The sequence below is a fragment of the Protobothrops mucrosquamatus genome, unplaced genomic scaffold (assembly GCF_001527695.2).
Source record: "Protobothrops mucrosquamatus isolate PMUCROS unplaced genomic scaffold, P.Mucros_1.0 scaffold169, whole genome shotgun sequence".
Classification (NCBI taxonomy): Eukaryota; Metazoa; Chordata; class Lepidosauria; order Squamata; family Viperidae; genus Protobothrops; species Protobothrops mucrosquamatus.
The window spans coordinates 128075-139887 of NW_015386530.1; the positions used below are offsets into that span (position 1 = coordinate 128075).

Here is an 11813-nt window from a genome sequence, read left to right on the forward strand (position 1 = left end):
ATTGTTTTTCCTCTCCAAAAGAAAAGGGATCATGGCTTTTGAGAAGATTACAGCATGACGTTAATTTTTTTTTAAAATTTTTTATTAATTTCAAAATAACCCCCCCATACAAATATAAACATACATTAATACAACTTCAATATTATTAATTTTAACATACAAACATAGACATACATTAATATTGCAAAACAGCCTGGCAACCCCCCCTCCCTGCGTCCGACCTCTTTCCTCCTCCTTCAACCTCCCCACACATCCCGCCTCCTTCCCTCTCCTCTTCCTACGGACACGGTTTAGAGCGCTAGCCGAGCATCAGCTCGGCAGCCCCCTCCCCGCATCTGCCCTCTTTTCCACTACCTACCTACTTCCCTCCTATCTCTCTTCTCCTCTTCCTCTCCCTCCCTTCGGACACGGTTTAGGGGTGCCGACCGAGCGCCTTCTATATTTCTCCATACATCAATACTCCTAATTTAATACTCATTTCTACATTAATCATTAATGCTCATAATTATTTCATCTCTATTTCTACCCTCCCTCTCCCCCACCCCAACCCCCCGGACTTCCCAGTATGACGTTAATTATTATTAAGAGAATAATAGGTCTATTATGCAAATAAGTAAGAACAACATCGGATGTGATTAGATGGCGGATTTCTTTTTTTAAAATATATATATATGAGTGAATGTAATATTTATTACCTGACGTCTTTGTAGGAATACGTGTACAAATATGGGGACCCTGGAAAATTTGAGGAGAACTTGGCATCTGGGCTTATGCCAATGGAAACCCCAAAATTTCGAAGGGCTGGATATTCCCCCTACAGTTTCCTGATCTCTCCTGAGTTCAGGTTTTCAATTTTCCTTTTCCTAACATAGCAGGTTAGGCTCTTCAGTGCTTCTGAGCAGAAAAGTCAACCTGCTTCCTTACGCGGTGGTCCTCATGCTAGACTTGACCACTCCTGATCTTCTCCTGATGTAGATTCTGAGATTTGTCAGCCTAAATTCGCCTCTGAGATGGGCAGCACATACATCGAATCAATCAATCAATCAATCAATCAATTTGTTGTCTTCGTTCAGCACTTTGGGGATCACGCCCAACGGGGTGGAAAACATGGAGAGTTCTACCCACCTCACCATCATGTTGCTTCTTCTATTTTCCAGTTGGCAATGGAACCAAGATGCCATATCAGTTTCCCCCAATTGGCCAGAGTTCACCCGGGGATTTCAGCAAGCAGTCTGACGGCAGCCTCTATACTAAGAATGGTATTTCAGGGCTTCTACTTGTTGTTCCTTTGGCCCCTTTCCTTCCTAGCTTGTCTTTTCCTCTCCGTTTGTTCCTACAGGTAGTCCTTGACTTATGACCACAATTACTTAGGGAACAGCAGGAACTGGTGTTTAGTTTAATGAACAGAAGGAGCAGGGGTGACATTATAGCAAAGTTCCGATATCTCAGGGGCTGCCACAAAGAGGGAGTCAAGCTATTCTCCAAAGCACCGGAAGGCAGGACAAGAAGCAATGGAATTAGTTTTAATCAAGGAGAGAAGCAACCTGGAACTAAGGAGGAATTACCTGACAGTGAGAACAATTAATCAGTGGAATGATTAGAGGTTGTGGATGCTCCAACACTAGAAGTTTTTAAGAAGAGATTGGACAGTCCAGAATGGTATGGGGTTTCCTGGTTGAGTAGGAAGTTGGACTGGAAGACTTCCAAGGTCCCTTCCAACTCCGTTGTTCTATTATTCTGAACGATTTTCAGTGAAAATGGTGGCCCCATAGACTTCATCCATTTGCTTTTGCAGGTTGGAAGCCCTGTTTGTTTGAGTTTAGAGCTGGAAACATGAGAATTAAAAATCAAGGTGGTCCTTGACTTACGATCACAGGGGGACCAGAATTTCCTTTGCTAAGCATGACCGCTGAGAAGTGAGTTGTGCCCATTTTACGACTTTTCTTGTCACTGTTGTTAAGTGAATCAGGACACTCGTTAAGTGAATTGGGTGGTCATTAAGCCTGCCTGGCTTTGCCCCTTGGCCATGCTTGTCAGAAGCCAGGTCACAGATGGTGATCATGTGACCCCAGGATGCTGCAACTATCCTAAATACATGCCGGTTTGCTAATTTTGAGTATGTCACTACGTGGATGCTGTGATGGTCACAGGTGCGAGGATCGGTTTTCAGTCACTTTTTTCAGTGTGTAACTTTGAGCAAATAGTTGTAAGTCAAGGACTTGCCTGTATCTCTTCCTGTTCTGGTCTGCTCAAAAGCTCCTCTGTTCTGGAATCGCTCGACCTTACTAACACGGAGGTGAGACGGGATAATGTGGCCCTCCAATGTTTTTCTGCTTCAGCGAAGCACAGCAGTGCAGGTGAGGAAGCGCATTTTGGAAATAACCGAAGCTGCCTTGTGTCTCCCTCCCAGCCTATCCTTCCATCGTGAGGCACCAGACTGCTAAGGCGCAGCCACAGACATGGAAATCTTCCAAGCAAAGCATGCTGGTAAGTCCCTGCAGTTCTTAAACAAAACACACGATTGTTAAGTGAATCCAACTTCCCTCATGGATTTATTTATCGTGATTTTATTTATCTGTATCCCGCCTGTGCGATTGTCACCCAAATAAAGCAGTGTGAACACATCCAACACACCTTCCTCCTCCTATTTTCCCCACAACCCCAACCCTGTGAGGCGGGTTGGGCTGAGAGAGAGTCACTGGCCCAAAGTCAGCCAGCCAGCTGGACTTTCATGCCTAAACTGGGACTGGAACTCACTGTCTTCTGGTGACTGATCCAAAGTCACCTAGCTGGCTTTTGTGCTTAAAGCAGGACTAGAACTCCCCATCCCCATTGGCCCAAAGTCACCCAACCAACTTTCATGGCTAAGGCAGAACTAGAACTCCCGGTCTCCTGGTGATTGGCCCAAAGTAACCCAGCCAGCTTTCATGGCTAAGACGGGACTAGAACTCCCAGTCTCCCACTTTCTAGCCTAGTGCCTTAACCACTAGACCAAACTGTCTCTTACGTGTCAGTAGCCAGCTGGGAAGATTGCAAATAGTGACCGCATGATCCCCGGGTTGCTGCAAACCCATATAGCCACGGGGGTGCTGCGATGGTGTGAGAGCCAGTCATAACTCCCTTGCTTCAGTGCCATCGTAACATCAAATGGTCACTAAGTGAATCGTTGTAAGTCAAGGAGTACCTGTACTTTAGAAACACCCAGCTCCTCCAGCCACTAGGACTCCTGTCCCAGCAGTCCTCTGCCCTGAGATTTATTCACTAATGCATTTCACTCCCCCGTCTCTGAGGAAGAAATTGTAGTCAGGGAGGGCTTAGGCTTTCGAGAAAACGATTAACGTGGCTCAAGGACAAGACACTGGCTAAGCTCTGTTTTGGGCAGAAATATTGATGCTGAAAATAATTAACTGCCCAGCGTCCTAAGAAACAGCAGAAAATACAAAAGGGATTTTAAAATCCTAGGCTACACGGCGACTCTAATGCAGAGTTTCTCAAACTCAGCTACATTAAGTTGTGTGGACTTCAAACTCCCAGAAATCCCCATGGCGGGCTGGCTTGCTGGGGGATTCTGGGAGTTGAAGTCCACATATCTTAAACTTGCGGAGGTTGAGAAACCCTGCTTTAATGTATTCTGAGCTTGGCTGTGCCAGCACATCTGACCTCTGCAATCTGCAGAAATGGGGGTCTTTATTCTGTTGGATCCTTACCTGCCCAGGTAGGTGGTAAATCAAAGCAAAAACTTCTGGTGCTAGACAATGCCTGCCCATCCCATTCCTCAAGTCCTGTTCTGCATTCCAGCATTCCCCCCCCCCCAACCTTACCTTGTTCCTATAGAGAACAGACAAAATGCACTAGCTTTGACAGTATCCAGAAGGGCTGCTCGGAATTCGAAAAGTCCATTTATGTGCCCCAGTTAGACACTACAGCAAACAATCGGACTGATAAATAAACAACGTTAAGCTTTCCTAGACAAAATGCACTTGAAGTGGATTTTATTTAGCCAGCAGAAGCTTGTGGACTTCAACTCCCAGAATTGATGGATGGCTGAGGAATTCTGTGAGTTGACGTCCACAAGTCTTCAAGTTGCCAGTTTTGGAGACCCCCTGATCTGAGAGAATAGCGGATAAAGCCTAACAGATTCTGGATCCCTCAAGATGCCTAGAACCTCTTGGATGGTGCTGGAGGAAGAGAGAAAGCATCAGTGCAAGTAAAGATGTCTTAAAACTGCCCCTTCAGCGCTTGGGAATGAGATGAAGGCATGCTGGGTGTGGTGATGTCCACAGGAGTTCACCCTTTTATCATTGTGAGATGTCACAATCCACATAGAAACAGGGTGGGGCTGGGGCCACATTGGGGTGCTGCAATGTTGCTGATGGCATGAAAAACACGTATTTAAGGCTCAATGTTGTGTCACTCTTGTGTTTAAGTGAGGACAGGACATCTGTTTCTTTATGCTGACAGTGCTCGCTGAGGTTACTTGTTTCCTTGCATATGTTTCTTTACCCAAAGTAGGTAATATCATCCGTGCACTGATGATGTCACCTAGTTTGGTGAATAAAAAGTCTTCAGGAAAACAACCAAGCTCAGAGAACAACCAAGGACCCCTCAATTCGACCCTGAGTTACAAATATTCACAATAGACTTTCCAGGTTAACACTTGACTATGTACATTTTATTGGAAGCATAGTCCTTGGTTTGTATCAGATCAGAGCTACAAAAAGAATAAACCGGGGACCAAATGTAATTTAAATTTTTAACAAGACCCTTTCAGAATGGAGCCTGGCATCAAAATCAACAATAGTATTAATTTTAAAATGTACAAAGCTCATCCCAGCATCTATTTTTCGCTGAGCCCTGAAGGCCCATCTATTCTGTGCGGCCGGCCTGGCGTAGTTTGATTATGTTTTAGTGGGGGTTTTTGTATGGGTGTGTTTTTAGAACAGGCCCGTTATTTAATTTGATTTTAGAACTGCCTATATTTATCATGGTTTTTATTATCGTCTGTTCACCGCCCTGAGTCCCATAAGGGAGATAGGGCAGTATATAAATTCAATCAATCAATCAATCAATCAATCAATCAATCAATCAATCAATCAATCAATCAATCAATAAATAAATCTATCACCTCATTTGCTCTACCAGAAGCTGCTGCAACTAAATTTTGAGGGGCAGACAGAGAGTTGCTGGAGTATATGCTTTCTTGGGGTTGGCGGGGGGGGAGGAAGAGGGAGGAAATCAAGACAAAAATGAAATGGTCTTCATTTCCTTGACATTTAGATTTAATTAAAAATAATATAGTCCATGTGATTACTCTCCAATCATGCATTTAATAACTCCCTCCTCATTCACATTTAGAATTTGGAATCTGCCATGGGAGATTTCTGGAGACTGTGAAGGGGCTGTTGAGGGGCCACAGGAAGCATTGAGGATTTAGACCAGCCTCTTGGATTTACAGGGATCCCCGGGGACCCCAAAGCTGCTCTTAAAAAAGCCAAGTGGAAAGTGAGGCTAGACCAGAACTTCATTTTATGGAAGTAGATCAATAAAAACATGGTGGGGCATATTCTGCACGGCTAAAGAAAGTGGCAGATAAGCACTTAGCCATGATGGTTTGTCTCCAGGTAATTTAATATTTAATGTTTTGTGACTGGGCACAACTGTTCTGTTTAGGTAAGAACTTCCAAAAGCAGTTTATCTTAAGAGGACCCAGGATTTCTTGGTCCCAGTGGCTCCCCAAAAGTTCATAGAGCCAGTTTGGAGTAGTGGTTAAAAGTGGTAGGGTGGAAACCAGCAGACTGTGAGTTCTAGACCTGCCTATTCTGGGTAACTTTGAGCCAGTCCCTCCCTCTCTAAGCCCAATCCACTTCACAGGATTGCTATTGTGCGGAAAATAGATAGGTTCACTGCATTAAGTTTCTAAAAAGTAATAAAGGCAGGATACAAATCTAATTAGATGATAGATAGATAGATAGATAGATAGATAGATAGATAGATAGATAGATAGATAGATAGATAGATAGATAGATATAGATAGATAGATAGATAGATAGATAGATAGATAGACAGACAGAGATAGAGAGATAGAGAGATAAATAGAGAGACAGACAGACAGACATAGAGAGATAGAGATAGAGATAGAGATAGATAGATAGACAGAGAGACAGAGAGACAGATAGATGATGGATAGATAGATAGATAGATAGATAGATAGATAGATAGATAGAGATAGAGAGAGAGACATACATACATACATACATACATACATACACACACACACACACACACACACACACACACACACACACACACACACACACACACACATATATATATATATATATATATATATATATATATATATATATATATATAGAGAGAGAGAGAGAGAGAGAGAGAGAGAGAGAGTCAGTCAGCCAGTCAGTCAGTCAGTCAGTCAGTCAGTCAGTCAGTCAGTCAGTGAGGCAGGCAGGCAAACCTAACTGGGTTGATGGAGCTGACTGAAGACCAGCCCGCTCACTGCTCTCTTTCTCTGCTTTCTCCATCCAGTCTCATTACCGCCCCTTCTACGTCAACAAGGGCAACGGCGTCACTTCCAATGAAGCCCCCTGAACAAGACGGTGGTGGAAGAGGAAGACAACTAACCGGAATGTCCATGGATATTCCTGCTATTGTATTAACCAAATTGTCCTAATTCTTTCTTCTTTTTTTAAAATGGGGGTGGGGGTGGGCGGGTGCTCTAGAGGAAAGGATGCACATCCCACCCTGCTCTTTTCGATCCATGCTTTGTAGCCCCTGAGAAGTCAGTTCACTCCAAATAGATATTGGTTGACTAATGACTCCCCTTTCCCTGATGTAACTGCTTTGCTCTTACTAATGCCTCGCCAGTGTTTATTCAGCGTATTCCCAAGATACATTGGGTTTAAGCAAACAAGCTGCTGCTTAAAACTGTGACTTTAGTGGCCAACTTCTAGCTGCAGGTCCAACTGTTGCTGACATTAATGGAGACTTGGTTGGTCAACACCGTTCCAAAGGCATCTGCTTGAACATAGCAATCAGAGTAACAGAATAACAGAGTTGGAAGGGACCTTGGAGGTCTTCTAGTCCAACCTCCTGCTCAAGCAAGAGACCCTATACTATTTTCGACAAATGGTTGTCCAGTCCCCTTTTAAAAAGCCTCCTGTGTTGGAGCACCCACAACTTCTGAAGACCAGTTATTCCACTGGTTGATTGTTCTCACTGTCAGGAAGTTTCTCTTTAGTTCTAGGCTGCTTCTCTCTTTGTTCAGTTTCTATCTGTTGTTTCTTGTCTTGCTTTCTGGTGCATTGAAATCAAAAAAAGCAAAGAAGTGCACTAAATATTAACTGCTTCCCTCTGGCCACTAGTCAGCTTATGGTGGTGAATCTATAGTTAAAAGGCTCCGTCAATTGTCCATCTTCCCAATTTCTCCTCCTTGTGCTGGTTGTTCAAATTATGGAAGAAAAAGAAGAGAGAGAAAAACAAATCCATGGAAGATTGATTAGATGTCTTAGCTATGCTCTTCTCCTCCACTGATGATACTGGCTGATGTGCTTTGGTTCAGTGGTTCTGTTTACATTTGGGGGGAATTATTTTTAAAAGCGTGTTCATGCAGCTGTATCTTCTCTTGGGCTTCTTTCTCGTTGGATGCTAAGAAGCAGGCCAAGGATGAGTGGAAGCCTGTGCAAAAGAATCTCTTAGAGTTGCCCAGGGAACCAGATTGTCTCATCCCAAAACTGGTATCTAACCTTCAACATCTCCTATGAGATTGAGGTGACCTTATCTGTCTCCAAATCTGGGAGAGCTGGAGATGGAAGGTTGATATACCCTTTCTAGGATAAACTTTTTAAGAGGGTGACTGGGTTGAGAAGGGAATATCATGTTGGTTTTCATTCTGGATTGTTGTTTTTTGTTCTTTCACGATAGGCTTCCTTGTCCACTCCCATGTAGGCAATTAACACCAACACACATCAACACCCTTGGATGGGATACTGGTCAGAATAAGGGGGAACTGTTTAAAATGACTTGAAGGAACATCCTTTTCTGATATAAACAACTCCTTCCTTCCTTCCTCCTTTCCTTCCCCCTTCCTTCTTTCCTCCCTCCCTCCCTCCCTCCCTCCCTCCCTCCCTCTCCTCCTTCTTCTTCTTTCTTTCCCTTTTTGTGTTGGACTCTGCTGCAGAACAAAAAAATCCTCTTGTAGGTCCATCTAAGCAAGGGAAAAAGAAAAGGTCCATTTCTGTCCAATTTCTTCTAAAAAGAAGCCTGGTTTATTTTATTATTTTTTTTGGGGGGGGGGGAGAATCGCTTGATTGCTAATTCAATCTCGACTAGTCTTCTTACTGTTAAAAGCAGCTCTTACCAATGAATGAAGCCATTTTAAAAAGCCAGGCATACGATCACTCGGATCTCTTCTTGCATGTGTGACAAAACAAACAAAGACAACATTATGATTACACAACTAGACACTGACCTAGGAGCTCCATTGGTCTTATTTGTGAGTAAGCGCTAACCTCGTACTGCAACATCTATTTGCATTATTGAAATGCAGGGAAGATCACAATGAGGAGTGTCGTTCTGTCCTTTCTGAAAGCTTGCAGACATTTGCAATGTTGACTTTTCTCTTGGCCATTTTTTATTATGTTGCTTAAGTGTGGTGGATCAGCCTGCTAGGAAGCTGAACCCTTGTGAGGTTAGTCCTAGCCCAGCAGTTAAGTTCTTGCAAAGCGTACCTTTTTTATTGCAAAAAATCCCACAAAACGTTTCCTTTTTCCCCCCCTTTTCTTTTTTGTTAAAAATGATTCCTTTCCAACAAGAAATTGAAAGGAAAGTATGTTGTAATATTTCAGGGATAATTAGAGGAAAAGATGTGGGGGAAGGTGGGAAAGAAAAGTAGATGGGCCAAAACAATTCTAACTTCATTGAGAAAGACATTTGTGAAAATATTTTAAAGGTTTATTTTAAAATCTTCCCAGGTTTGAATCTTGGAGAAATGGAATAATTGCATGCAGTCGTCCTCCTCTTATAACTATTTGATTACACCTCGCACTTATGACTGTTGCAGCATCCTCACAGTCATGTGACCAAAAATCAGGCGCTTGGTAACCAGCATGTATTTACAATGAATGCACCATCCTGAGGTCATGTGATCGAGGTCTTGTGATCGAGGCCATGTGATCGCCATTTGCAACTTTCTTAGCTGGTTTCTGACAAGTAAAGTCAGTGGGGGCAATCAGATTTGCTTAATGACTGGCTGGGTCACTTAACAACTGTAGCAAACAAGACTGTAAAAGCCACAACTCATTTAATAACAACCTCGCTTAGCAATTCTTGTCCCAATCCTGGTCGTAAATTGAGGACTAGCAGTGGGACGTTCCTCCTTCGTAAATGCTGAGTCTCGATTGATCCGAATTGCAGCAAAAACTGCATTCTGGTTCCTGCCTTTCCCCTTTTAAAACTGGATCTGCTTCTAAAGCCCTTGAATTGATTATTGTTTTTCTCCCACCTGAGGCAGGAATGTTGTGAGATTCCATTTTCTGAATGTAAATCACAGGTAGAAACTTTTCTCCAGTTTTTTTTTTTTAAAAATACATTCAAAACCCCGAGAGGGGCGATTTGATGTCAGTTGCCTTGCCCATGTTTTGATCATCAAATATGTTTACTTAAAAGTATTCCCGGAAAATAAAATGTTGGAATGACCAAGAAACAAAATTGGCATGTGTTTTTTCTTATTAGTTTTGTGAGACGTCAAACTGTGCAAAATTACCGCTTCATGGTGCTTTACAGCCCTCTCTAAGCGGTTTACAAAGTCAGCCTCTTGCCCCCAACAATCTGGGTTGATTGAGCCTTGAGCCGGTCAGAATCGAACTGCTGGCAGTTGGCAATGTTAGCCTGAAATGCTGTATTCTAACCACTGCACCACCAGATGGCAAACAAGCCCTGTTATTAGTGATTTCCGTCAGTGCTTTGAATTCCTTGCTTTTCTTTTCCTGGAAAAAAGAGGCAGAAACCCAGATAAGGATGCAGTCAGTCTGTCTGTCTGTCTGTCTGTCTGTGCAGGATGGACAGAAATATTGGTGAGCTCCGTTGATGCCTGAAGGTCCAGGACCACTTATCGTAGAAACAAAACTTCCCACCCAGGATTTTATAAAACTTCCCGATATGCCCTTAATTCCATTTGTAGATTATAATAAACCCAGAGAACTTTTTTTTGTTTGTTTAAAGAAAACACACATCTACTCCTTTGGAAGCCAGGTTGCCAACTGTTTCGTTAACCCCCACTGCTGTGCTTTTGAACAAGAGGCCCCACCAGCAGATCAATTCCCGGGGAATCCCGTTGATTGTTAAGTTGTGAAAAGGCCCAGCTGTTGTTTTTGGGGAAACAAAGCTGGTGGTGAGGATGAGGGGGTGGGCCGCCATTTTCTCCCCAGGATCAGTTGGATTCTTCTACCCAGCAGCCCGTGTGGGAATGTGGGAGGTGGGAGATTTTATAGCCCAGAGGCTGTGAAAATAAAAAAGAGAAAAATGCAAAGGAGGGATGGATTATTACGTGTGATGTAACAGAATCCAAATTGAAAAAGGGATCATCTACAGCAGTGTTTCTCAACCTTGACAATTTTAAGGCATGTGGACTTCAACTCCCAGAATTCCACAGCCAGCAATGCTGGCTGTGGAATTCTGGAAGTTGAAGTCCACATGCCTTAAAATTGTCAAGGTTGAGAAACACTGATCTACAGCAGTCCTTGACTTATGACCACAATAGAGTCCAAAACCTGTCTCTGCGAATAGAATAGAATAGAATAGAGCAGAGCAGAGCAGAACAATAGAATAGAGTAGAACAGAGCAGAGCAGAGCAGAGCAGAGCAGAGCAGAGCAGAACAGAACAGAACAGAACAGAATGGAAATACAGAATAGAATGGAATGGAATGGAACAGAACAGAATAGAATAATTTGGCCAAGGGTGATTAGTGCTCATCTCCGTTTCTTGGCCCGGGGAACCAGCGTGGTCCAAAGACATTTTCCAGGGTCTTGTGGCCAGCATGCCTATATGCTGAGGTGCACGGAACACAGTTCCCTTCCCACCAAAGTGGTACCTATTTATCTACTCACGTTTGCATGCTTTCGAACTGCTAGGTGGGCAGAGCTGGGCCAAGGAATGGGCACTCACCCGGTTGCTCAGTGCCCAGGTTTGAGATCCAAGCTACTGTAATTTGCTATTACAGCATCGCAAAACAAAACAACAGGAAAAAAAAATGTGGGTCTGCAGAGAAAGAAATGGACAGCAGATGTCACTGTCCCACTGCAGTTGAATCCATTCTTGGCTCTGTTCTGCTGTTTTATGTCCCTGAAGATTCTAGTTTGGATATTTGGCTTGTCACATTGGCTGATCTTTTCTCGGATCGGGAGGTATACATCGTTTTCCCATTTACAGTTGGTGGAGACTGAAAACACGCAGGCAAAGGACATGATGAGTTTGACAGTGATAGGCGGAGTGTGAAGGTCGTAGATTCCATTATTCAGTCAGTAATAGCCAGTTTTTACACTCCATTCTAGGCTACTCATCCCTTAACACTTACTACTACCCTGATGAATTATCAGCAGTACAATGCATTCTTAATGTATCAGTGTTGTAATACAGGCAATCCTCAACTTAGAACAGTTCATTTATAAAGCTTTCATTTATAAAGCTAATAAAACCACACCTGGAATACTGCATCCAGTTTTGGTCATCACATTACAAAAAAGATGTTGAGACTTTGGAAAAACCTCAGAGAAGAGCAACTAAGATGATCCAAGGC

General features: G+C 43.2%; 1 protein-coding gene across 1 annotated transcript in view; it reads left to right on the forward strand.

The window, feature by feature from the left end:
- The window catches only part of TRIM29 (tripartite motif containing 29), a 28532-nt gene extending 21844 nt beyond the window's left edge, over positions 1 to 6688 (forward strand). The window contains exons 7-9 of the mRNA XM_015813566.1: positions 1158 to 1259; positions 2411 to 2487; positions 6547 to 6688. Coding sequence (XP_015669052.1) covers positions 1158 to 1259; positions 2411 to 2487; positions 6547 to 6609 — 242 coding nt within the window. The 3' untranslated portion in view covers positions 6610 to 6688. The remainder of the gene's footprint in view (positions 1 to 1157; positions 1260 to 2410; positions 2488 to 6546) is intronic.
- Positions 6689 to 11813: the final 5125 nt, after the last annotated feature.